Source organism: Theropithecus gelada, chromosome 7b (assembly GCF_003255815.1).
Source record: "Theropithecus gelada isolate Dixy chromosome 7b, Tgel_1.0, whole genome shotgun sequence".
Taxonomy (NCBI): domain Eukaryota; kingdom Metazoa; phylum Chordata; class Mammalia; order Primates; family Cercopithecidae; genus Theropithecus; species Theropithecus gelada.
Window position 1 is genome coordinate 1,116,570 of NC_037675.1, and position 27,985 is coordinate 1,144,554.

Genomic DNA, 27,985 nt, shown 5'->3' on the forward strand with positions numbered 1-27,985 from the left:
TTTGACATGTTTTTGCAGTGGCTGGTACCAGTTGTTCCTTTCCATGTTTAGTGCCTCCTTCAGGAACTCTTGTAAGGCAGGCCTGGTGGTGACAAAATCTCTCAACATTTGCTTATCTATAAAGGATTTTATTTCTCCTTCACTATGAAGCTTAGTTTGGCTGGATATGAAATTCTGGGTTGAAAATTCTTTTCTATAAGTATGTTGAATATTGGCCCCCACTCTCTTCTGGCTTGTAGAGTTTCTGCTGAGAGATCTGCTGTTAGTCTGATGGACTTCCCTTTGTCGGTAACCTGACCTTTCTCTCTGGCTGCCTTTAACATTTTTTCCTTCATTTCAACCTTGGTGAATCTGACAATTATGTGTCTTGGGTTTACTCTTCTCAAGGAGTATCTTTGTGGTGTTCTCTGTATTTCCTGAATTTGAATGTTGGCCTGCCTTGCTAGGTTGGGGAAGTTCTCCTGGATAATATCATGAAGAGTGTTTTCCAACTTGGTTCCATTCTCCCTGTCACTTTCAGGTACACCAACCAAACGTAGATTTGGTCTTTTCACATAGTCCCATATTTCTTGGAGGCTTTGTTTGTGTCTTTTTACTCTTTTTTCTCTAAACTTCTCTGCTCACTTTATGTCATTAATTTGATCTTCAATCACTGATACCCTTTCTTCTACTTGATTGAATCAGCTACTGAAGCTTGTGCATGTGTCACATAGTTCTTGTGCCATGGTTTTCAGCTCCATCAGATCATTTAAGGTCTTCTCTACACTGTTTATTCTAGTTAGCCATTTGTCTAATCTTTTTTCTAGGTTTTTATCTTCCTTGTGATGGGTTCAAACATCCTCCTTTAGCTCGGAGAAGTTTGTTATTACCAACCTTCTGAAGCCTACTTCTGTCAACTTGTCAAAGTCATTCTCCATCCAGCTTTGTTCCGTTACTGGCAAGGAGCTGCCATCCTTTGGAGGAGAAGAGGCGTTCTGGTTTTTAGAATTTTCAGCTTTTCTGCTCTGGTTTGTCCCCATCTTTGTGGTTTTATCTGCCTGTGGTCTTTGATGCTGGTGACCTTCAGGTGGGATTTTGGGGTGGATGTCCTTTTTGTTGCTGTTGATGCTATTCCTTTCTGTTTGTTAGTTTTCCTTCTAAGAGTCAGGTCCCTCAGCTTCAGGTCTGTTGGAGTTTGCTGGAGGTCCACTCCAGACCCTGTTTGCCTGGATATCACCAGTGGAGGCTCAGTTGGAAATGCAGAAATCACCATCTTCTGTGTCGATCATGCTGTGAGCTGCAGAGTGGAGCTGTTCCTATTCTACCATCTTGGAACAGAAAACCCTGAGCATACTATTCTACAATCTGGGTTTTTACTATTTACAATCTCACCATCTTCTAGTGAACATGCATAAAGTCCACCCTCATTCTCTTAAATAACTGTATACTATTAGCTTATATGATATATTGGTCAAGATTCTTAGTTATGGATAACATAATCTTCTCTGGTTAGTTTAGGCAAAAAGGAATTTATTAAGGAGTATATATAGAGAGAGAGAGTTCACTTGGAAGAACTTAAGAAATCATTTTCAAAATAAGCTTCCAGGAAAAACTTCCAAAAATTTTACCACAGAACAGGACTAACAAGGAAGCCACTGCCTCTGCCACAGTCCGAAAATTGCAACAGAGCTGTAGACTCCAGAATCACTCATCTCTTCCAAGGTCAAGAAGCTGCCAAGTTAGGAAACCAGCTTGCAAATCAAGATGCCACCTAACAACTTCTAACTCCAGTCTCTTGTTGCCTCTATTACATTCCATGCAAGCAAAATAAATGTTATGCCTTGACTCTCTCCTTATGTAGCTCTGTTCTGAGTCAAAGTATCAAGTGAATACATGTAGTAGGTGAAACCTAAATTGTATGTGGAAGCTTCCTGCAAGAGCTTGGGAAATTCCCTATTAGCTTTTCAGCTTCTATAGTGTAACAAGACACTAAATTGTTATGAGACACTTAATTGCTGTGCTTCCACCATGTAGAGATAGACCATTATTTATAGATTGTTTTTATAGAGGAAAAAGGTTTTTTTCAGTAAAGCTCTAGAATTTAGAAATTGTGAGTTTATTGGTGGTCTCTGATTAAAATGCAATTACAACACAAAATGTTTTTTAAGGTTAATCTTTCAGTTTATTTTTTGCACAGGCGACATCATTGTCCACATGGAACCACAAGGATTTATGAAAATTCTGGGGTGTTTTTCCCTACAACTGAGTATTTGGAAAAATATCCTATGTATGACAATGTTCTTCCAACTCAGAGTCTTAAACCCAAGCAAGAAATTCGAGCATGCCGTGGTAAAATGGAAGGAATAACTACATTTAAGTAAATATTTAGTAACTATTTGCTTTACTTATTTTTCTTCCAACTCTTCTGCTGTCAATAAATTTTTCTAGCTATTTAAATTACTGTTTCATGGATTTAAGTTGAACCAATCTAATAGGCAAGAGACTAGTTAAGTCACAACTTGAAAAAAAACAGAAAAATGAGAATTAGGTTGACAAAGTGTGAGAAGAAAAAAGGGATATAAAAAGTTCTGTTTTTTTTTTAACTTCCTAAAATATCTAATATTTGTCTGCTTTCCACTGTCACCACCACCTACAGCAGGGTGTCCAATCTTTTGGCTTCCCTGGGCCACACTGGAAGAAGAATTGTCTTGGGCCACATGTCAAATCCAGTAACACCAACCATAGCTGATGAGCAAAAAAAAAAAAAAAAAAAAAAAAAATCATAAGAAAATCTCATAATGTTTTAAGAAAGTTTACAAATTTGTGTTGGACTTCATTCAAAGCCGTCCTGGGCCGCATGCAGCCCATAGGCTGCAGGTTGGACAAGCTTGACTTAGAGGAATGCAGTCACTTTCTAAGTGTAATATATGAATCTACGCTAGTTTTTGCAGTCTGATCTGTTTTAATACTTCAGCCTGCCCAAATGCAAACCAAATCCTATCACTTTTCTGCTTAAAATACTCTTAAACTTTCCCATTGTGTTTAACACAAACCAGAATCCTTACCAAAACCATGTAGAGGCACGGTTTGCTCACTACTTAATTCTCTAATTCATTTTCACTGTAGTATCCTTTTTACTCTTTTATGCTTCATCCCATGGGCCATTTTTTATTTATTTGAAAAGTGCCAGGTTTCCTTGTCTCAGGGTCTTCCAAGATACTATTTTCCCTACCTGCAATTTTCCTTCCCTCTCTTAGCTAATGCTCATTCAATCTGCAGATCTCAACTAAATTATCACTTGAATGAGCCTTCTCTGACACTTCACCCAGTTTTCAGATTAGGTAAAATTCTTCTATGTAAGCTCCCAAAGCACCTTCCTGTTATTTATCATTAGGTTGGTTTCGGTGTTTCATGAAAGCAGGAAATAAGTCTATTGTTGTCTCAGCATTCTATTTTTAGAAAACTAATACAATGCCTACTAGCACATAGTAGGTACCCAATATTTGTTCAGTGAGTGATGAAAAAAAATCCTCTTAAATCTGTACTTTTCACTTGAACTTACCTTTTTTGATTTCTCAAATTTTTGTCAGTTAGGTGGATTAAGTATATTTACTCATTATTTTATTTAAACTGTTAATGTATGTACTATATTCAAGGTACAATCCTGGTGTTAAGTATAAAAATGTCAATAAGTTTGTGAACCCCAAATATCTGAGATAGGTCTCAGTTAATTTAGGAAGTTTATTTTGCCAAGGTTGAGGGCGCATGCTGGTGACACAGCCTCAGGAGGTCCCAATAATATGTGCCCAAGGTGGTCAGAACACAGTTTGGTTTTATACGTTTTAGGGAGACACACGTCAATCAACATATACGTTAGATTAATATTGGTTCGTTCCGGAAGGGCGGGACAAATTCGAAACTGGGAGTGAGCTTGCAGGTCATAGGTAGATAAGAGACAAATGGTTGCACTCTTTTGAGTTTCTGATGAGCTTCTCCAAAGGAAGCAATCAGATATGCATTTATCTCAGTGAGCAGAGGGGTGACTATGAATACAATGGGAGACAGGTTTGTCCTAAGCAGTTCCCAGCTTCACTTTTCCCCTTAGCTTAGTGATTTCGGGGCCCCAAGATTTATTTTCCTTTTACAAGTTGAAGTTCCTGCTTTCAAGGAACTCAGACATCATATTTCTATAATTTAGAGTTTTTAAAATGCTCTGTAATAGCTTTAGATTTTGATGTTAGCCATTTTCATTTCATTTCAGATGCAGCTCATTCTTATATAGCAAAGGTGGAGACTTTCAAACTTTTAGTCTAATATGTCTATTTTTAACATTTCAGGCATTCCTTGCAGTAATAATACTTTGGTGACTCTAGTTACTTGTGTAGGTGTATGGCTCTTCCACAGATGGAAGATTTTACTTAAGTCCTCAGATTTTGGTATGCAGTAGTGCCATCTAGAAGTGTTACAATTGCAGATTCCAGATCTCCATCTAAAAGAGCCAGTAGATAATAGAGTGGGTCTCAGGAAACTGCATTTTTAACCAGCATTGCTAGTGATTCTGTTGCCACTGATTCAGTGCAGTAGGTCAGGAACTGGACTGCTCACTGAGGATGACATGGAACATAAAACAGAGACGGTCTTTACTTTACTGTTGTTTATAGTGCTGTGGGAAAGTCCAGATAAGAAAATATCAGATAAATAACTAAGATAATTATGGATTATAATAAGTGAGATGAAGAAATTGAACAACTGGTTGAGACTGATTGAATGGGAATGGCTCTTTGTCTTCACTTTAATTTATTAATATTTATTTCTTGATGCTTTAGTGGTTCATATTAGAGATTTAAAATAAATTTTACAATATTTGTATTTATTGAACAGAGATTGTGCTTTTAACCAGTTCTAAGTGTAGAAATTGAGAAAATTTAACCTGCCATATCTTTCTTTTAAAAGGCAGTTGCTTTTCAATTCTGGATTTCCCCTATTGACTTATTCAAGTAAGCCTTAATAGTTTTTTTTTTTTTTTAATAAAAAAGAAAGTCCCAAAGTCCAAAATGCCAATAAAAATAAATTTATTCATTTCTTAAATTGTCATCTCTTCACTTAGTAAGACATTGGATCTTTTCTTTCTATTTTCACTGGGAAACTAGCAGTATTTCTAAGAGTCATAATCTAGGAGCTTGAAACTCTTGCTTGACTCCCTCATGTTGACTGTGGTGACTATGCAGTAGAAAGTGGATTTATCTGTACAAACAAAGAAGCATTCTGTACCTTTGCATAGTACAGGAAGTGACTGTGTAAAGAGGTGTCTGAACTTGTACAAGATTTTGGATCCTTTATAGCAGTACAATTGTAGCTAACTTAGATGACTGCCAGAGTTGGCAGGAAGCCTGCCCTGAAGGAGTAGGATTCTAGACACATCAAATGTTTCAGGATATATCAGATGAATAAGACTGCATTCACCCTCTACTTCTACTCCATAGAAAGCGGCTTTGGGTTTGGAGGCATACTTTCTAACACTTAACTAGTCTAACCAGAGAAACTGAGAGTTCTAAGCTTTTGCTTTGCTTTTCCCTTCCTGATTCTCTCACTTCCTGACTGCATTTTAGCCTATTCCCCTCTAGCTTGTATTTAGGAAAAGCAAAGAACAACTCACATGTCTTGAGAAGCAGAGGTATGTGATTTCTACTACTCTTCATTCATTAAATAAAAAATTATTAAACATTTATTAAGCATCAAGCACTATACTAGACACCTGGGATATAGTGGTGACCAAAAGCAGTCATGATCTCTGTGCTGACAGATGTTGCAACCTATTAGAGATGGCAATCAAAAACATTACTCAAAATAAGTCTAAAATTACAACAATGATGAAATCTATGAAGGAAAGGCACAGGTATCTTGACAGCCAGAATAAGAGTTTGACTTTCTCAGGGAATAAGAAAAATGAGTCAAAACCTGAAGGATGTTAAATTAGCTGGATTAAGAGGGGCAAGGAAATGCATTCCAAGCAGAGAGAGAGAGAGTAGCATGTAGCAGGAAGGAGCATGGAAAGGAGAAAATTATCAAAGAGGGACAGCTGGAGCAGAGAAAGCAAGAGGAAGCACAGTGACAGTTGAGGCTAGTGAAGGAGGCCAGGCAGAGCCTTTAAGCCATGTTCAGTGTTGTCTATGTCCTTATAGTAATACGTCATGAAGATTTCTTTTCTATTTTGGTTTTTTTTTTTTTTTTTTTTTTTTGGTGGAGGGTAGAGTAGGGAGGAAGGGAGTTAAGGAAGAGGCCAGGGAGATGAGAGCAAGAATGACCTGATCAGATTTACTTGGGAAAGCATTACTTCAGGTGCCATGTGGAGAAAAGATTGGAGGAAGAACTAGAGTAGATGTGGGTAAATGAGTTTAGGAAGCTATTAAAGTGATTCAAATGAGCCATTGTAAAAACTTTGCATATTATGGTAGTGGCAGATGTGGAAAAAAGTGATTAGATTTGAGAGATATTTGTGAGGCAAAATTGACAGTAGTTGATGATGGACTAGATAGGGGAGAGTAGTAAGGTATAAAGGGTGAGTCCTAAATTTCTGACTATGCGTCTGAAACGATGGTAATAGCATTCGCTTAAATAGAGAACAAGCAAAAAGGACCACATTTATTGAGGGGAAATAGCGAGTTGATTTGTGACATATTAAGTTTTGAGTTGCCACTGAATATCCAAGAGATCATCGTAGATACTGGTATGGAGCTCAGAGAAGAGGTCTAAGCTGAGATGTAAAGTTGAGGGTTTTTTCAATCTAGGTAGTAATTGAAGCTGTGGGAGTAGAAGAGTTATCCTCAGAAGTGAACAGTGGATGAAAAGAAGTATGTGTAGGTAGGTCCAAGTCTTGAGGAACGCTAACATGTATTTAATGACCGAGTAAAGGTAGATGAAGCTGCATAGGAGACTGGCAAGAAATAATCAGAAAGTCAGGAAGAGAAAGTTTCCTAGAAACAGACAGTGTGGATAATAATGTCAATTACTGTTGGAGAGGTCAAGTAAGATGAGGACTAAAAATGTTCAATGAATTTAATCACATGGAAGACATGGTGAACCTTAGAGCTATATTAGGGAATTGGCAATGCTGGAAACCAGATTGAAATGGATTGGAGTGGGTGAGAAAACAGTTAATTAGTCTAAGAAGTTATGTTGTGAATAGAAGAAGAATTCAGTGAGGGTTTCGGGTTTCTTCAGGGAACTTACAGACATACGCAGCAAATATTGATTAATACAAGATAGTTTAATCACAAAATGAGTCATGTGCCAATAGAATCCAGAAGAAAAAAGCAATCTATGAAGTCTTGGGGTAGTAACAGTAGTGGCTACCATATTGATCTTACTGTGTACCAAGCAGTCTTAAAAGTGTGTGTGTATATCCTTAAAAACAACTATGTGAGATAGAAGATATTATTGTGCCCTATGAAATATAAAGAAACTGGGGCATAAACAGATTAATGAAATTATCCAAGGTCCTGCAGCTAGTAAATAGACGTAGGCGGTCTGATCAGTCTAAGTTTGCGTTCTTCTCCATTCCTCAGTTTTTACCTCAGTGTCTGCAGTACTACCTCTGTCACATAATGTTATATAGCGCCCAGGTTGGCTGCATTACCATCCCAGATGCATTACCATCTGGGAGATCCAAAGATGAGGAACACTTATATCCATAATCTGAATGTGATTTATGTCTAAAGACCAGAGTTACTAATCATCTAACAATAAGCGAGAAAACAGCATGAATTCAAAAAGAAGAAAGTATGCCAAAATAGTTTGCTGGAGACTTTAAGTAGGATGAATAAGGACTTTGACAAAGTGGACTCAGGGGGAATATATTTTTTAAACTTTTCAGGTTTAGTAAATTTTACCTGAAATTTCCTTCCAGGTTAGAAAAAAAAATCAATTACTTGAGGATATTATTTACTGAAAATCCAATTAACTGACATTAATTAAAAATTAATGATATTTTAAAAACTAGAATTTTTGATATATTTACTTTTCTCAAGATATTTAGTCACTGGATAGGACTTTATAAGAAATTCAGTTACTTCTTTTAAGTAGTTTATCAACTATTACCATTTTAATATCTTCTCAGACTTTTCAAGGAAAAAAAGCCTTGACATTTTCCATATTTCATTGAAATAATTAGAAATAAAAGAACTTGTAAGGCTGTGTTTCAAATTTATATATTTCAGGTCGGATTATCGTCCTTATGAAATAGTTAAACAGCCTCGCCATGTGCCAGAAGAATATAAACCAAAACAAGAGAAGATTGATCTTGGTACTACCTACAAACGGGATTTTAATTCGTACAAAGTGCAGCCTGTGGCAATAGTCCGGCCTTTGGAGAGACAACAAGTTAAAAAAGGAAAGTTGGACATGGTCCCGACTTACAAAGGTAACTTGCCATTTCATAAATGAAGGAGCCAAAAAACTAAAACTTACTTCCAGCTTTAACATCTAATATCAAATTATAACTTTGGTGTGCTGCCAAACTTAGCCTCCATGGCTCAGGAAAGAACATTTCTCTCTTTGGCAAAATAGTACTGTATAGTAACAAAAGAAAATAGACCATTTGTCTGATTGAGAAGTAAAAGACCCACATTCCCATCCAAAGTCATCTACTTTGTTCTCTCTGTTTCAAAACATGAAAAACAAGGGATGCCATTAAACAAGCATTATGTTAACATTTGTCACTTCATGTCACATTTAGTTGGCATTGTTCTTTTCTTCCCATCCTAGAAAGAGTTGAAATTCTACCGAGAGTATTGGGATCTTTGAGGTCAAATAAATAGCAATGCTCTTCTCCATTCAAGTCCTGAACCAACCTATAAAGCAAAAGAGTTACCAGATGGAGAAGCACAATGTTACTTTTACACTGATAAAGGACAAAATAGAGAATGAAGCTTTCATCTATAAGCAGGCGATTCCTGATACTGAACCTCAGAATTAGGTAGGCTTATGTACCCCATGATAGATAGTGCTAGACTGCCACATAGGGGTCCTGCTCCTCTAAGAATTCTGGGATGGTGGAAGGGTGAGAATACTTTCTCTTTACAGGCAACTGACTTAGAGGCATAGGAGTTGGGCCATGTGTGTTTTTCTTTCCAAAAACGTGTTTTTGTTGTTATTATTGAGACAGAGTCTCGCTCTGTTGCCCAGGCTGGAGTGCAATGGCGGGATCTTGGCTCACTGCAACCTCGCCTCCCGGGTTAAAGCGATTCTCCCACCTCAGCCTCCCAAGTAGCTGGGATTACAGGTGCATGCCACCACGCCCAGCTATTTTTTTTGTATTTTTAGTTGAGATGGGGTTTCACCATGTTGGCCAGGCTGGTCACCAACTCCTGACCTCAAGTGATCCACCCACCTCAGCCTCCCAAACCCTCCCAATGTGCTGGGATCAAAGGCATGAGCCACCACACCTGGCCCCAAAACCTGGAACGGGGTCTTTGTTTTTAAACAGGCTACTTTTGAGGAATGGGGTCTTTGTTTTTCAAACAGGCTATTTTTTTTTCTTTTTTTTGGGATGGAGTCTCTGTTGCCCAGGCTAGAATGCAGTGGCACAATCTTGGCTCACTGCAACCTCTGTCTCCTGGGTTCCAGCAATCCTCCTGCCTCAGCCTCCTGAGTAGTTGGGATTACAGGCACCCGCCACCACACCTGGCTAATTTTTTTTTTTTTTTTTAGACGGAGCCTCACTCTGTTGTCTAGGCTGGAGTGCAATGGCTCAGTCTTGGCTCACTGCAACCTCCGCCTCCCGGTTCAAATGATTGTCCTACCTCAGCCTCCTGAGTAGCTGGGATTACAGGTGCACACCACCACACCCGGCTAATTTTTGTATTTTTAGTAGGGATGGGGTTTCACCATGTTGGTCAGGCTGGTCTCGAACTCTTGACCTTGTGATCCATCCACCTCAGCCTCCCAAAGTGTTGGGATTACAGGCATGAGCCACCGCACCCGGCCACTAATTTTTGTACTTTTAGTAGAGATGGGGTTTCACCATGTTGGCCAGACTGGTCTCAAACTCCTGATCTCAAGTGATCCTGACCTCAAGGGAGCCTTGGCCTCCCAAAGTACTGGGATTACAGGTGTGAGCCACAGCACCTGGCATAAAATTAGGCTATTTTGGGCCTATTTTAATTTTAATTTTTGATAGTAGATATTATTTTTATATCTTTTATCAATAATGTAATTACATATATAGGATTACATTATTTCCATTGGTTATGTAAAATAGCTGAATAGGTAGGTCCTAATATAAAACACTTTTGTAAGAATGATACCCTCAATAATCAAAGTAATGATTTATACTTTAGGTAATAGCTAAATGCATACTTTTTCTTTAAATTTCATGCCTACCCATTCAACGGGTAAGTAAAATGCAGAATATCAGTATACTTTCATATATCAGCCCACTCATTGGGGAGGTCAAAAACGTTCTTTCTGTTTTTTAAATCTTTGAGCACATAACATGCTACACAAAGAACAAATTGTGAAGACTATGTGAATGGTGAAGAAGTATATTATAATTAAATGTAGCATATAGTAATTGCTGATATATAGATATGCATAGGAGAAAATGTACTGTGCAGAATTTGACATAAAGCATAAGTGATGAAAATGATTTATATTTGGTCTTTGTTTTTTTTTATTTTTATTTTTGAGACAGAGTCTCACTCTGTCGCCCAGGCTGGAGTGCAGTGGCACGATCTCGGCTCACTGCAACCTCTGCCTCCCGGGTTCAACTGATTCTCCTGCCTCAGCCTCCTGAGTAGCTGGGATTACAGGTGCACACTACCACACCCAGCTAATTTTTGTGTTTTAATAGAGATGCGGTTTCACCATGTTGGTCAGGCTGGTCTCGAACTCCTGACCTCATGATCTGCCCTCCTTGGCCTCCCAAAGTGTTGGGATTACAGGCGTGAGCCACTATATTTGGTCTTTTATACAACCATAGTAAGATTTTCTTTTTTTTCTACAAGATCCATAAGAAATATATCAGTAATACTGATGTCCCCTGATGCTGGGAACACGTATACACAACGCACACACACACACCAACACTAGTAGCTTTCCATGACTTGGGTTTCCTGTAGATTCTCATTCTTCTGCTCCTATGGTTATAGTTCAAGGATAAGGAATTTTGAGTTCCTCTGGCATTCTCTCTACTGAACTTTCTTAGTCAGCAAAGATGATATTTTGTATTTCAGGTTTTCAGGCATGAGACAGCAAAAATACTAAGGGCCAAGGCTGTACTTCCACACTCTGTATGATTGTACTGCAGGTTTTGTAGATAACCTATTTAAGGACAATTCTGCAGCTGAAGAGAAGTCACAATGGGAAGATACTCTCACTGTCCTCTCAGAGTTAGACAGGAGGCAAGAAAGAAATGGGATATGAGAAAAAAAAAAAGATCGTGCAAAATGGTAAACAGGATAACATTTAGATTCTGGAAGTGTGGCATTATGAAACTGGTGACTCCTCAACAAAAATGTTTTTTCCCCCAGCAGTCTCAACTTAGAAATTTGTTTATATTAAAATGTAGATCATAAAATACGTCATTATTTGATTTGATAAACATGTTATAGAGATTACCCTGCTCTATGCTAGACATTGTAGGGAATACAGAGATCTGGATTGTAGCATATTTGTTGGCATTTAGAAACTTTACAATTGATAGCCAAGGAGGTAAAAGATCCATACATTAAAAACTATAAAACACTGATGAAAGACATTGAAGAAGACGTAAGTAAATGGAAAGATATCCTGTGTTCATGGATTGGAAGAATTGATATTGTTGAAATGTTCATATGATCCAAAGCAATCAATAGAATCAATGAAATCTCTATCAAATTTCCAATGGCATTTTTCACAGAAATAGAAAAAATGATTCTAAAATTCATGTGGAGTCACAAAAGACCCTGATTAGCCAAAGCAATCTTGAGAAAGAAGGGCAAGTTTCAGGCATCACACTTCGTGATTTCAAATTATATTACAAAACTATAGTAACCAAAATGATACATAGTACTGGCATAAAAATAGACGTATAGATCAATGAAACAGAATAGAAAACCCAGAATAAACCCAAGCATATTACAGCCAGCTAATTTTTGCAAGGGTGCCAAGAATACACAGTGGAGAAGCAATAGTCTTTTCAATAAATGGTGTTGGCTTGCATGCACATAGGCCACAGACCCTATGAAGCAGCTACACAATTGAGATTACAAAGCAACTAGCTAACACTATGTATGACAGAGACAAAACCCCACATATGTATATCTACATAGATAGATAAATAGATTTTTGAGATGGAGTCTTGGTCTGTCACCCAAGCTGGAGTGCAGTGGCACGATCTCAGCTAACTGCAACCTCTGCCTCCCAGGTTCAAGCAGTTCTCCTGGCTCAGCCTCCCGAGTAGCTGGGACTACAGGCACCCGCCACCATGCCTAGCTAATTTTTGTATTTTTAGTAGAGACACAGTTTTACCATATTGGTCAGGCTGGTCTTGAACTCCTGACTTCAGGTGATCCGCCCGCCTCAGCCTCCCAAAGTGCTGGGATTACAGGCGTGAGCCACCATGCCCAGCCCCCACATATCAATATTAATCTTGAATGTAAATGGCCTAAATGCTCTCCTTAAAAGACCCAGCGTGGCAAACTGGGTTAAAAAAAACAAAAACAAAAACAAACAAACAAAAAAACACCCATCCTTCTGCTATCTTTGAGAGACCATCTCACATGCAGTGACACCCATAGGCTCAAAGTAGAAGATGGAGAAAGATCTACCACACAAATAGAAAACAAAAAAAAACAGGAGTTGTTGTTTTTGTATCAGATAAAATTGACTTTAAACCAACAACAGTAGAAAGGGGCAAAGAAGGGCATTAATTACATAATAATAAAGAGTGGAATTCAATGAGAACACCTAACTATCCTGAATGTATTATATATGCACTCAGATTTAAAAAACAAATGTTTCTAGACCTAAGAAAAGACTTTGACAGTCACACAAAAACAGTAAGAGACTTCAACACCCCACTGACAACATTAGACAGATCATTAAAACAGAAAACTGAGAAATTCTGGATTTAAATTCAACACTTGACCAATTGGACCTAATAGACATCTACAGAATTCTCCACCTAACAATCCCAGAATATACATTCTTCTCATTTGCACACGGAACATACCCTAAGTTTGACCACATTCTCAGTCATAAAGCAAGTCTCAATAAATTGAAAAACATTGAAATAATACAAAGCATCTTCTCAGACCACAGTAGAATAAAAATAGAAATCAGTACCAAGAGGAAATCTAAAACCCCATTGTCTCAGCCCAAAATCTCCTTAAGCTGATAAGCAACTTCAGCAAAGTCTCAGGATACGAAATCAATGTGCAAAAATCACAAGCATTCTTATACACCAGTAACAGACAAACAGAGAGCCAAATTATGAATGAACTCCCATTCACAATAGCTTCAAAGAGAATAAAATACCTAGGAATCCAACTTACAAGGGATGTAACGGACCTCTTCAAGGAGAACTACAAACCACTGCTCAGAAAATAAAAGAGGACACAAACAAATGGAAGAACATACCATGCTCATGGATAGGAAGAATCAATATCGTGAAAATGGCCACACTGCCCAAGGTAATTTATAGATTCAATGCCATCCCCATTAAGCTACCAATGAGTTTCTTCACAGAATTGGAAAAAACTGCTTTAAAGTTCATATGAAACCAAAAACGACTCCGCATCTCCAAGACAATCCTAAGCCAAAAGAACAAAGCTGGAGGCATCACGCTACCTGACTTCAAACTATACTACAAGGCTACAGTAACCAAAACAGCATGGTACTGGTACCAAAACAGAGATATAGACCAATGGAGCAGAACAGAGCCCTCACAAATAATACCACACATCTACAGCCATCTGATCTTTGACAAACCCGACAAAAACAAGAAATGGGGAAAGGATTCCCTATTTAATAAATGGTTCTGAGAAAACTGGCTAGCCATAAGTAGAAAGCTGAAACTGGATCCTTTCCTTACTCCTTATACGAAAATTAATTCAAGATGGATTAGAGACTTAAATGTTAGACTTAAAACCATAAAAACCCTAGAAGAAAACCTAGGTAATACCATTCAGGACATAGGCATAGACAAGGACTTCATGTCTAAAACACCAAAAGCAACAGCAACAAAAGCCAAAATTGACAAATGGGATCTAATTAAACTAAAGAGCTTCTGCACAGCAAAAGAAACTACCATCAGAGTGAACAGGCAACCTACAGAATGGGAGAAAATTTTTGCAGTCTACTCATCTGACAAAGGGCTAATATCCAGAACCTATAAAGAACTCAATCAAATTTACAAGAAAAAAACAACCCCATCAAAAAGTGGGCAAAGGATATGAACAGACACTTCTCAAAAGAAGACATTCATACAGCCAACAGACACATGAAAAAATGCTCATCATCATTTGCCATCAGAGAAATACAAATCAAAACCACAATGAGATACCATCTCACACCAGTTAGAATGACAATCATTAAAAAATCAGGAAACAACAGGTGCTGGAGAGGATGTGGAGAAATAGGAACACTTTTACACTGTTGGTGGGACTGTAAACTAATTCAACCGTTGTGGAAAACTGTGTGACGATTCCTCAAGGATCTAGAACTAGAAATACCATTTGGCCCAGCCATCCCATTATTGGGGATATACCCAAAGGATTATAAATCATGCTGCTATAAAGACACATGCACACATATGTTTATTGTGGCACTATTCACAATAGCAAAGACTTGGAATCAACCCAAATGTCCATCAGTGACAGACTGGATTAAGAAAATGTGGCACATATACACCATGGAATACTATGCAGCCATAAAAAACGATGAGTTCATGTCCTTTGTAGGGACATGGATGCAGCTGGAAACCATCATTCTCAGCAAACTATCACAAGAAAAGAAAACCAAGCACTGCATGTTCTCACTCATAGGTGGGAATTGAACAATGAAATCCCTTGGACACAGGAAGGGGAGCATCACACACCAGGTCCTATAGTGGGGAGGGGGTGGGGGTAGGGATAGCATTGGGAGATATACCTAATGTAAATGATGAATTAATGGGTGCAGCACACCAACATGGCACATGTATATATGTGTAACAAACCTGCACATTGTGCACATGTACCCTAGAACTTAAAGTAAAATAAAAAAAAAAAAAAGAAGGAAGGGGAGAATTAAAAAAAAAAAAAAAAAACCACACAAATACATGGAAACTAAACAACTTGCTCCTGACTGAATTTTGGGTAAACAATGAAATTAAGGCAGAAATTTAAAAAGTATTTGAGGCCAGGCACGCTGGCTCATGCCTGTAATCTCAGCACTTTGGGAGGCCAGAGTTGGCAAATCACAAGGTCAGGAGTTTGAGACCAGCCTGGCCAACATGGTGAAACCCCATATCTACTAAAAATACAGAAAAGTAGTTGGGCATGGTGTCGGGTGCCTGTAATCCCAGCTACTTGGGAGACTGAGGCAGGAGAATCACTAGAACCTGGGAGGCAGAGGTTGCAGTGAGCCGAGATTGCGCCACTGCACTCTAGCCTGGGAAACAGTGCAAGACTCCATCTCAAAAAAAAAAAAAAAAAAAGCATTTGAAATAAATGAAAATAGAGACACAACATACCAGAACTACTGGGATGTGGCAAAAGCAAGGTTAAGAGGAAAGTTTCGAGTGCTAAATGCCTACATCAAAAAGACAGAAATATCTCAAATTAACAACCTAACCTTGCAACCAAAAGTACTAGCAAAATAAGAACAAACTAAACCCAAAGCTAGCAGAAGAAATAATTAAAATCAGAGCAGAACTGAATGAAATTGAGACCCCCAAACCATACAAAGGATCAATGAAGCAAAAAGTTCATTTTTTGAAAAGATAAACAAGATTGATAGACCACTAGCCAGATTAACAAAAAAAAGACCTCCAAATAAGCACAATCAAAAGTGACATCACAACTGATCCCCCAGAAACACAACAGATCCTCAGAGAATATTATGAACATCTCTATGTTCACAAACTAGAAAGTCTAGAGGAAATGGATAAATTCTTCGAAACACAGATTCCCAAGATTGAATCAGGAATAAACAGAAATACTGAACAGATCAGTAACGAGTAAGGAAATTGAATCAGCAGTAAGAAACCTACCAACCAAAAGAAAAAAAAAAAAAAAAACCCCAACCCTGGACCAAATGTGTTCATTCACTGCTGAATTCTACCAGACATACAAAGAACAGCTGGTACCAATCCTACTGAAAGTATTCCAAAAAATTGAGGAAGAGGGACTCCTCTCTGCCTCATTCTATGAAACTAGTATGGTTCTGATACCAAAATCTGACAAAAACACAAAAAAGAAAATGACATTGAACACACAAATGAAAAAATCCTCAAAAAATACTAGCACACCAAATCCAGCAGCACATCAAAAAGTTAATTCATCACAGTCAAGTAGGTTTTATTCCTGGGATGCAAGGATGGTCCAACATATGCAAATCAATAAATATGATTCACCACATAAATAGAATTAAAAACAAAAATCATATGATCATCTCAATAGATGCAGAAAAAGCATTTGATAAAATACAATATCCCTTCATGATAAAAACTCTCAACAAACTAGGCACTGAAGGAACATACCTCAAAATAATAAGAGCCATCTATGAGAAACCCACAGCCAACATCATACTGAATGGACCAAAAACTGGAAGCATTCCCTTTGAGAACTGGAACAAGACAAGGATGCCCACTCTTATCACTCATATTCAACATAGTATTGGAAGTGCTAGCCAAAGCAATCAGGCAAGAGAAAGAAAAGGCATCCAAATAGAAAAAGAGGAAGTCAAATTATCTCTCTTGGCTGACAGTATAATTTGTACCTAAGAAACCCTAAAGATCCTGCCAAAAGACTCCTAGACCTAATAAACAACTTCAGCAAAGTCTCAGGATACAAAATCAATGCACAAAAAATCAGTAGCATTTCTATACACCATAAATATTCAAGCTGAGAACCAAATCAAGAACATAATCCCATTTACAGTAGCCACACACACTCACAGTACTTGGGCATCTAACCAAGGAGGCGAAAGATCTCTACAAGGAGAAAGAAGACTACACAAATGGAAAAGCATTCCGTGATCATGGATAGGAAGGTTCAATATCATTAAAATGTCATACTACCCAAAGCAATCTACCAAATTATCAATATCACTTTTTTTTTACAGAATTAGAGAAAAACTGTTCTAAAATTTATATAGAACCCAAAAAGAGCCCGAGTAGCCAAGGCAATCCTAAACACAAAGAATAAAGCCAGAGGCATTACATCTCCCAGCTTCAAACTATACTACAAAGCTACCTTAACCAAAACATCATGGTACTGGTACAAAAATAGACACATAGACCAATGGAACAGAATGGAGACCCCTGAAATTAATCCAGACACCTATGACCACCTGATTGTCAACAAAACTGGCAAAAATTAACAACGGGGAAAGGACTCCCTATATCCATAAATGATGCTGGAAAAACTGGCTAACCACATGCAGAAGGATGAAACTGGACGCCTGCTTCTCACTATATACAAAAATTAACTCAAGATGGATTAAAAGCTCAAATGTAAGACCTCAAACTATAAAAATCCTAAAAGAAAACCTAGGAAATACTCTTCTAGACATTGCTGTAGGCAAAGAATTTATATCTTAAGTGCTCAAAAGCAAATGCAATGAAAATGTACAAAATGGGACTTAATTAAACTAAAGAGCTTCTGCACAGGAAGAGAAACTATCAACAGAGTAACAAACAAGCTTCATAGTAGGAGAAAATATTGACAAGCTGTGTATCCAACAAAGGGCTTATATCCAGAATCTATAAGGAAGTTAAATAATGAACAAGAAAAAATAAAAGGTGGGCAAAGGATATGAAAAGACACTTCTCAAAAGAAAACATACAAGTGGCCAACAAACACATGAAAAAATTCTCAACATCACTAATCATCAGATGAAAGCCACAGTGAGATACCATCTCATACCAGTTAGAATGGCATTCAGCCAAACAATCCCAATACTGGGTATATACCCAAAGGAAAATAAATCATTCTATCTGCACTTGTACCTTCATTGTCGCACTTTTCACAATAGCAAAGACACAGAATCAACCCAGGTGCCCATCAATGGTGGATCAGATGAAGGAAATGCAGTATATATACACCATGGAATACCACGCAGCCATATAAAATGAAATCGTGTAATTTGCAAGAACAAGGATACAACTGGAGGTCATTATTCTAAGTAGTTTAACACAGAAACAGAAAACCAAATACTGCATGTTCACATTTGTAAGTGGGAGCTAAACTTTAGGTATACATGGACACAAAGATGGAAACAAGAAACACTGGAGATTCCAAAAGGGGAGAGGGAGAGGAGGACGCAAAGGTTGAACAACTACCTGTTGGGTACTGTGTTCACTAACTGGATGATGGAATCATTAGAAGGCTAAACTTCAGCATCACATAATATGCCCAAGTAACAAAACTTCACATATAATCCCTGAATCTGAAATTAAAATAAATGAAATAAATGATATTGAGAAAACTGAATATCCACATGTGAAAGAATGAAATTGGAGTCTTTTCTTATTCCATACACAAAAACCAATTCAAAGTGAATTGAAGACTTAAATACAAGACCTGAAACCATAAAATTCCTAGAAGAAAACATGGGGAATTTCCTTGACTTTGACCTTGCCGGTGGTTTTTTGGATATGACTCTGAAAACACAGGCAACAAAAACCAAAATAGATGAATGGATTACACCAAATTAAAAAGTGTCTGTACAGCAAGTAAACAATCAACAAAAGAAAAATGCAACTTACGAATTGGTAGAAAATATGAGCAGACCATGTATCACATAAGGGGTCAATATTCAAAAAAAATAAGGAACTTACCCAACTTAATAGCAAAAAAAAAAAAAAAAAAAAAGGGGAAAAAAAAATAACAAAATACCTGAAAAAAAAATGTTAAAAAAAAAAAAAAAAAAAAGAAATTACCCAACTTAAAAAAAAAAAAAAAAAAAAAAAAAAGTGGATTAAAAATTGACCAATGTACCTGAGTAAACATTTTTCCAAAGAAGACATACAAATGGTCAATAGATATATGAAAAGGTACTCAACATCACCAATCACCAGATAAATGCAAATCAAAACCACAGTGAGATATTATCTCACGCTTGTTAGGATGTCTGTTATAGAAAAGATAAAAGATTACAAGTGTTAGTGAGGATGTGGAGAAAAAGGAATCCTTGTACACTGTTGGTGGGAATGTAAATTGGTATAACCATATGGAAAACAACGTGACGTTTTCTCAAAAATTAAAAATGGAACTTTCATATAATCCAACAACTTCCCCTCTGGTGTATACCCAAAGGAAATGAAATCAGTATCTTGAAGAAATATCTGCACTCTTATTTATTGCAGCATTATTCACAATAACCTAGGTAAGAAACAACCTAAATATGCATCAATCAATGAATGAATAAATGTGATGTGTAAATGTATGTCTGAATATATATATAGTACACATATATTCCATCTAATATACATAATAATGATGTATAAATCTAAAAGAGTTGAATACATAGAAGCACAGGATAGAATGATGATTAACAGGGCCGGGGAAGTGGGGGAAATGGGGAAATATTGGGCAAGAGGTATGAAGTTGAAGTTGTATAGGATGAATAAATCTAGAGATCTAATGTACAGCATCATGACTCTAGTTAATACTGTACTGTATACTGGTAGATTACACGTAGTCACACCACACACACACGCACACATGCACACACATGCACACACAAAGGTTGCTGTGAGGAGATGGATATGTTTTTCACTTTAGTAATCATTTTACTGTGTGTGTATATATAAAACACCATGTAAATCTTAAATACAATTTTCATTTAAAAATAAAATATGGACTATATAAAAAGAAACTTTATAATTGAGAATATAGAAAAACAATAGCATGAAAAATGAAATTGCCATACTATAAATAAATACGAGATATCATCAGGGGAAGACATAATTCACTGGAAAATTAGTGGAAAAAGCAGCACTTCAAGGATTTATACTTGGTAAGTTATCACTTCAGGCCAGGCTGGGAATGCATCAGAGATTAGTAAGTATTGATATATAGAAAGAGGAGGGATATTCTAAAAACTGGTATGAAATGAGTAAAAAATCATAGAACCAGAAAAATAAAACAGTTATTCAGTAGACATGGTGAGGAACAGAAGTTTTCAGGGATGAGAGATTGGGGTATAATTCTATAAAGGTAGATTGAGATCAGTTTGGGAAGAACCTTGATTGCCAGGCTGAGGGGCTTGACATAAGTATAGATTTTTAAAAATCTTCTTTTAAGGGCACCAGACAGCTATAGAAGCAAAAAACTAAAATTTCAGAGAGATAGGAGCCCTTCCTCAGTGAGTTGATATGGCCAGCCATTTACTTCTCCGGGAACAATTGTCAGGTCTAGGCCTATGCTGAGGATTGAGCTTGGCATAAGCAGAGAAACTCTAGTAGGGGAAAGAGAAAGCAGTGGAACACTTGAATGTGGGCTGGTAGGACTAATTGAAATCTAGAAGAGCCCCAGACACATGGCTGGTTTTCAATGTGAGACATTCATTGAATGTTTGTAGCGGAGGGGGTATGGTGTGCTGAGAGGCTGGACCAGAAAAATCCCACAGGAATATCCCACAGTCTTATTTGGGAGTAAATTCTTAGGAGAGAGTTCCACTAGGATGAGGTCCTTACTACAGACACACCTCAATCTTGTTCTTGAGACATTTGAAACTAGAGTAAGACTATGTCTAACTAAAGATGCCATTGAGCACTGATCTAGCTCAGAGTCTGGTAAGAATGAGGTGATCTGCCCTGTATTCTAACATAGGAAAGAGCAAATTGTCTCCTGTTGAAATAACATTGATTTTAGTTTTTATGATTCTCTTATACACAACATCCAGCATACAGTAAAATGTTATGAGGCCTATGAAGAACCAGGAAATATTTGAAGAGATAATGGTCAAGACTTTTCCAAAACTGATGAAAGAATCAGCCCACAGATTCAAGAAGCTCAGCAAACTCCAAAACAAACACATAGGAAGCCACCCTAGACAACTATTGTCAAACTTGGGAAAACCAAGTAAAGATAAAGTTTTAAAAGTAGCAAGTGAAAAACTATACATTATCTACAAAAAGAAAAAGTTATATCTGACTTTTAAACAGAATGATATGTGACTTTTCAACAGAAACTATGGAAGTTAAATGATAATGAAATGACACTTTAAAAGTGCTAAAGGTGCAAGAAAGATCTAGAATTTTGAAGCCAGAAAATCTAAGAATTGTATATCTAGTAAAAATAGCCTTGAAAAATTAAAGCAAAGTAAAAATGTCTTCAGACAAAAAAAGAAAAAGTGAGATACCTACTACAAAAAGTATTGAAATTGTTCAGTTAAAAGGAAACTTATTCCAGATAGAAGCATGAAATGCAGGAAGGAATGAAGCACACAGAAAGGGTAAATAATGTGGGTAAATATAAAAGAATTTGACAACTTAAAGTCAAAATTACTATATTATGTTTTTACACAAATTTAAAAGTAAAATATGTTAGAACAGTAGTACAAAAGGCAAGAGGAGTTAAATAGAATTAAATTGCTTACAGGTTATTCCATTCTAGAAGTGGTAAAAATATCCATTTAAGTTTGAGCCAGAAAAATCTCATAACAAGTCAAAAATTATTTTTATTTTTAAAACATAGAAAGATAATATTCTAATAGTAAAGTGGAATAATAAGAATTCCATTTATTAATACAAAAGAAGGCAGGAAATAAGGGGCATGGGAACAAAGAAGGGAAAAATCAAAAGCAAATAGCAATACAGTCAACTTAAGCCCAGCTGGATCATTATATTAAGTGTAAATGAACAAAATATTGTGATTAAAATTCAAAGATTGATTTTTCACACATTAAAAAGATATATTCTTAAAAATATGCCAGTAATTTACAACTTACATAAAATTGATAAATTTTTTGAAAAATACAATTCACCAAAAGTAACCCAAGAAGAAATAAAAAGTAAAAATAACCCTATATCTATAAAGGAAATTGAATTTGTAGAATTGAAGGTGTAATTTTAAACCTCACCATACAGAAATCCAGCATTTTCAGATTCTGTGTAGGATGCAGAAAGTTGGAAAGATTATGACCCCAACATAACAATAAGAAAAAGCCAGATAATCTACAAAATCATAAATGTGTATGAATCCTTTAGAAAGCTGAGATCACAGGTTAACCAATTAGCCTGACATTAAGGAAAAACAACTTCCACCCAGTTGAGACAGGAGGCAAGCACTGTTTCACCCAAAGCAGGGCATGGAATGAGACTAGCTGTTACACAAGTGGATAAAATAATTCATTTACATCTAACTAATTGCTAAAGACTTGAGTGTGAGCTACTGTGAGAGTATAGAAGCTCTGAGAACGTCAGACGCTAAAGGGGGAGTTCAAAACCACTCATAGACACTTCCCTATGGATGTTCACTGTGTGATCATCAGAAAGATTGGGAAAGAGGGTGGAGACCACAGAAAGTTTACTTCGTAGTGCAGGCATGGAGAGAATAATTGTTGTTGCAAAAGAAAAAAAGCTGGAAGCTCCATTTGAATGCCTTTAACCTACAGAACAAAAGCATTAATCCACTGCAGGAGAGGCATCACTCTGACAGCCCAATGAATAGGTGAAGATGTATTGCAACTTGATGAAAGATAAAGGAAAAACAACAACAAGAAGCAAAATAAAACTAAACCTTGAACATGAAGAAAGAACAGGAAACTGTCTCGGGACCAACAATTAGAGACCTACTACATCAAGTGAAGGGGCAGGTGCACTGAGAGAGCCCTGCTTCTGAGACACAGGGGCATAGGGCCTGCCTAAGACTGAAGCTGGACAGGGACAACAGAGAAACCACCACACACTCACCTTCCATTTCCCAAACACAAGATTCTAAATGTGTATGCCCTTAACACTTGAGCTTCAAATACTCAAAGCAAAAACTTACAGTACTAACATAAGAAATGTAAAAATATGCATTTGTAGTTGGAGACTTCACTGTCTTTAAGTAATCTATTAGAACATAGGAAAGGATAAGGATATAAAGACCTGAACAACACTATCAACAATGTTGTCCAAATTGACATTTGTAAAGCACTTCTGCCAACGATAACAGAATACACATTCTTTTCAAGTGCACATGAAACGTTCATTCAGATAAACTATATTTGGAGTCATAAAACAAACCTTAACAAATATAAAAGAATTGAAATCATGCAATGTGTGTTTTTGATCATGACAGAATTGAATTAGACATCAATAATAGAAAAAAAGTGGAAAAATCACCAAATATTTGGAAATTAAACAGCAAATTTCTAAATAACAAATTGTTTTAAGCAAAAGTAAAAGAAATTAGAAAATATTTTGAATTTAATGAAAATGAAATTATAGTATATCAAAATCTGAGAGATGCATCTAAAGCAATGCTTTGAGGAAAATTTATAGCATTTAAGGTTCATATTAGAAAAGAAAGTCTTAATAGCCTTAACCTTTATTGTATGAAACTAGAAAAATAACAGCAAATTAAATCCAAAGCAAAGTAGAAGGAAATATACGAGGATAACAGCAGCAATCAATTAATTTGAAAACAAAAAAACAATAGAGATAAAAAATGAAACCAAAAATTGGTTCTTTTAAAAGATAATAAGTTAATGAACCAAAAGAGAGAATACACCAATTACAAATATCAAGAATGAAAGAGAATAGCACTACAAACCTTATAGATGTTTATTTTACATTGTGGCCTCTTCTTTTTTCTTTTTCTAATTTGCGACAATTTTATCTGGTTGCCATTCATTCCATGTTTGCTTCAAGAAGGAAGAAATTAATATTTAGAAGGTAATATGAACAATATTTGAAAACTACTTGAAAAGGAGAGAAGGAAATGAGGTAGAGAAAGTCAATTAATTAAACAGAACCTTAGCCTGATGCCAAATTCATAATAGAAATTTTGTTGATAATGTTATTTTCTGCAGAACGTGAGTCTGAGTGAGATAATCAACTGGGGCATGCTAAGTTTTCATTTATCTGAGGGACATCCAAATAAAGATGTCTAGTAGGCAGATAAATATGTGGTTTGGTGTTTGAAGGGAGGTCTGAAGTAGAGATTCAAGTTTGGGAGTCGCCAGCATACAGGTAGTATTAAAACCTGGGAGTAGAGTGGTGATATGTAGATTGAAAAAGCTGAGACCCAGGATGATGTCCTCTGACTTTCTAAAAGTAGTTTCCAATTCGTTGGTACCATAAAACACCACAGGGAGCAGTCCCAAGTACCAGGAAAAAGAACTAGCATAAGCAACTCAAGACTTTTGTCCTCAAAGAAGAACCTAGAATAGCTCACTATATTAAAGTGGGGTTGGCACTGTGTATACAAATAGTGTGCAAGTGCATGCAGGCAATTCTTGGACTTAAACTTGTTCAGAAGAGAATAAACTTTCTAAATAGATTTTAGCTCACTAAAAAGTGAGCTGAGGAAATGTCTAACAAGGGTAATAGTGGAGCTGCCGCATAACCAGACTATATTGTTAGATGTGGACAGTGTTTGTTTTCTTGTTTTTTTCTGTAAGTATAATAAAAGACTAAAAACAAATGATAAAGATTATGATGTTTTAAAGGTATTGCTAGAATGTTATCAATAAATATTCCAGAACAGAGAAATATTCCAGGCATATGAGCATAAGTATATTTATAGGGAGAAGATCAATTTTCTGCAATTATCTAGAACTTACATTCATACTATTGTACGCTATTACATCCATCTCTCAGTGTCCAAATTCTTGCTTCCATTTTGAAAACCAAAGCTGGTTTGGTGAGAGAGAAATATTCTCTTCTGTTAACTCTGTTGTAATGAAAATCTTTTTTCTCTTATTTGACAGCAAGAATTCTCCTTATATGATTGTGTGGAAACTATAAACCTTCAATAACATCTGTGAATCCTTTTAGTGAAAAATAGTGTTATACTTTTATACTTTAGTTTGCAAAGAAGAGAGATTCCCTCATGGTACCTCGAGAAAAAAAGACTCCAGTAAAGCTTCATGTGAACTGAAAATGGAAAACTATCAGGTGCCCAGGGAGCTTGAAGGAAGAACTTTTCCCTTCATCTCCGCAATGAGCTACATGATTTCTCTCACAGCACCTTCACTTGCCTTCACTCATCTGCTCTGATTGCCACTTTACTAACTGGCCGCCTCTGCCTAGTTATCTTTTCTGTTTCTTTACAGGTCTGTTTTGAATGTAACTTCAGCTTTCCATGGCTCTTCAGCACTACCTCCTGGCATCCTTTTCAATTCTCCCATTTCTATCTCACTCATTATTTTCAATTTTAGGTTTACAAGAATAAGAATGCTTGATCTAGTTCATCTTTTCTGTCAGTTTGTCTTCAAGGTCTCTGCTAGCCTAAAGGTCACCTATTTTTCAGTCAGGTGCCCTCTCTCATCCAAACATCAGTAATTTGATCATTTAGTCCAAAACTCGGCCATTTTGGCAGAAATAGATAAGCATTTTATCTCTTCAAAGATATCCACATAATAAGTTTTCAAGGTTTGACCTTTCCTGTAAATATTGCATAGACTTTAATCCAGATTTTAGTATGTTATCTTGCATAATAAATTTCTATCTTTTGTAAATTAATTTTTAGTATTTAGAAATACATATTTTGGGGTGAAGTCAATTCTTTGGTATTCCCTAGCTTACTATCTTCCTTATGTAGAAATAGAAAACACAAATAATCCTTAGTTGAAATATAAACATTTCGGTTTTAGTGAAGTGTACCATTACCAACTTGTAATGGTATTACAAGTCATCACTCTGTAGACACCAGAGTGACCCAAAATGCTCCACAGTCTAGGTAAACTGCAGGAAGTAGGCTTAAGGTTATTTAACTTCCAAACCCTAGATCTTTGCTCTGATGGTCACTTCAAATTCTACAATTTCAAACACCTTTGAAGGCATTCAGTTAAGGCCTATGGCCTCTAGATGGCCCTCTATCTTTTGGGAATGCCTTAAAGTCCATTTCATGAGGGAAAGTTGAAGCCAAGAGATCTTTCTCGGATAGCACATGTTACCCTGTATCTTTGCCCAAGGAGTTCTTTCTGTAGCTTCCTAGAGTATACCAGAATTAAAACTTTCTCTCCTTTGATGATTCTCTCCAAAGCAAGGAGTAATATCTGTATTACTTTTGTCCACACATGAAGGCACTTGATTTTATTTCAAGCCCTGGATTTTAGACATACCTTAGCATTTTGTGAGTTGTACTTAAAATCCCAAACACTTCCTAGGAATTCAACCATAATCTCCTAAACTCTGTCCTCAGTCCTTTTGGCTTTCAAGAACTATCAGCAATCAGGTTCAGATGTGCCTTTCCTTTGTTACGTAATCAGATGAATCTGAAAGTGGAAATTATATGTATTAAAGTGAGGAGATGGGTAGAGGAAGGTGGAAATGAAGAAAAAGAACAAATCTGAAAGGAATCAGAGAAACTGTATTCTGATACTATTGTTTAGATTTCTAAAGGAAATGGAAAGATGTTTGGCAATGAGAGAAATCAGTTATGATTTTTAGAAGATGGTTTCCTTCAGCATTTAAAAATGTTTTTGCTTTGTTTTAATTTTCAAGATGATTATAGAGCTTGGGACCTTCAAAAAAGTGAACTTTATAAGCCAGAACAAACTTATCAACCCCCTACTGTGAAATTTGGAAATTCAACTACATTTCAGGATGACTTTGTTCCTCAGGAGATAAAGCCTAGGCAAAGTGGGCAAAGCTTTAAACCCTCCTCTGTGGTCAAACTTTCTACAGCCCCTTTTAATGGTATTACAAGTCATCGCCTTGATTATATACCTCATCAGCTTGAACTCAAGTTTGAAAGGCCAAAAGAAGTTTACAAACCAACTGAGCAACGCTTTGAGGATCTCACAACTCACCGGTATGACTTTCAGGGTCTGACTGGTGAAACTGCAAAAATCTGCAGACCTGTACACACCAGAGTGACCCAGAATGCTCGGTTTCAAGGAAGCACTGAATTCCGTGAATGTTTTCAACCATGGGAAATCCCACCACCTGAGGTCAAGAAAGTACCAGAGTATGTGCCTCCTACAGGTAGCATGCTATTAAACAGCACAAGCCATCTTGACTATGTTCCGTATCAGGCCAACCGTGTAGTTCCCATCAGGCCAGTTTCTCATAGAAGAAGTAACAATTTTCCTTTCCAAGGAAAAAGCACCATGAAGGAACATTTTCCAGCATGGGAAAATTGTCGTCAAGGAGTTATTAAGAAGCAGCAGATTCCCAACCCATCTGGAAAATTTGATGGTTTGAGCACTTTCAGATCTCACTATGTGCCACACAAATTGATTCCAACAGAGAGTTGCAAACCTTTAAATATTGCTTTTAAGAGTTCTGTTCCATTTGATGATGTGACCATGTACTCTATAGAGTACACACCAAAAATACAGGAAATTTGCACAGCAAGTTACCCCTCTCCTCCAGGTTATATTTTTGACAATATAAATTCCCAAGGTCATAAATTCTTCCGCAAGATTACTCCCGCAGTGAAGGCCTTCTAATAACCAAAATGTGCTTAAAAGGAAGCTACTAGCAAGTTGTTGGTTTTCCAAGAGAAAACTCAACTTTTATAGTGAAAAAAATTTATAAGAAATCTTTTTTTTTTTTTTTTTTTTGAGAGGGAGTCTCACTCTGTCGCCCCGGCTGGAGTGCAGTGGTGCAATCTCAGCTCACTGCAAGCTCCGCCTCCTGGGTTCACGCTATTCTCCTGCC

The 27,985-nt window shown here is 36.8% G+C and overlaps 1 protein-coding gene across 1 annotated transcript; it reads left to right on the top strand.

Annotated features, from left to right (window-relative positions):
* Positions 1 to 2,320: 2,320 nt before the first annotated feature.
* LOC112629143 (stabilizer of axonemal microtubules 2) lies at positions 2,321 to 27,774 on the top strand. The gene is made up of 3 exons (XM_025392628.1): positions 2,321 to 2,328; positions 8,196 to 8,398; positions 26,825 to 27,774. Exons 1-3 carry the CDS (start codon positions 2,321 to 2,323, stop codon positions 27,772 to 27,774), a joined length of 1,161 nt encoding a protein of 386 aa, XP_025248413.1.
* Positions 27,775 to 27,985: the final 211 nt, after the last annotated feature.

Coding starts and splice junctions, on each gene's coding strand:
- LOC112629143 (XM_025392628.1), top strand. Junction 8,399..26,824: donor CATGGTCCCGACTTACAAAG/GTAACTTGCCAT, acceptor TTAATTTTCAAG/ATGATTATAGAGCTTGGGAC.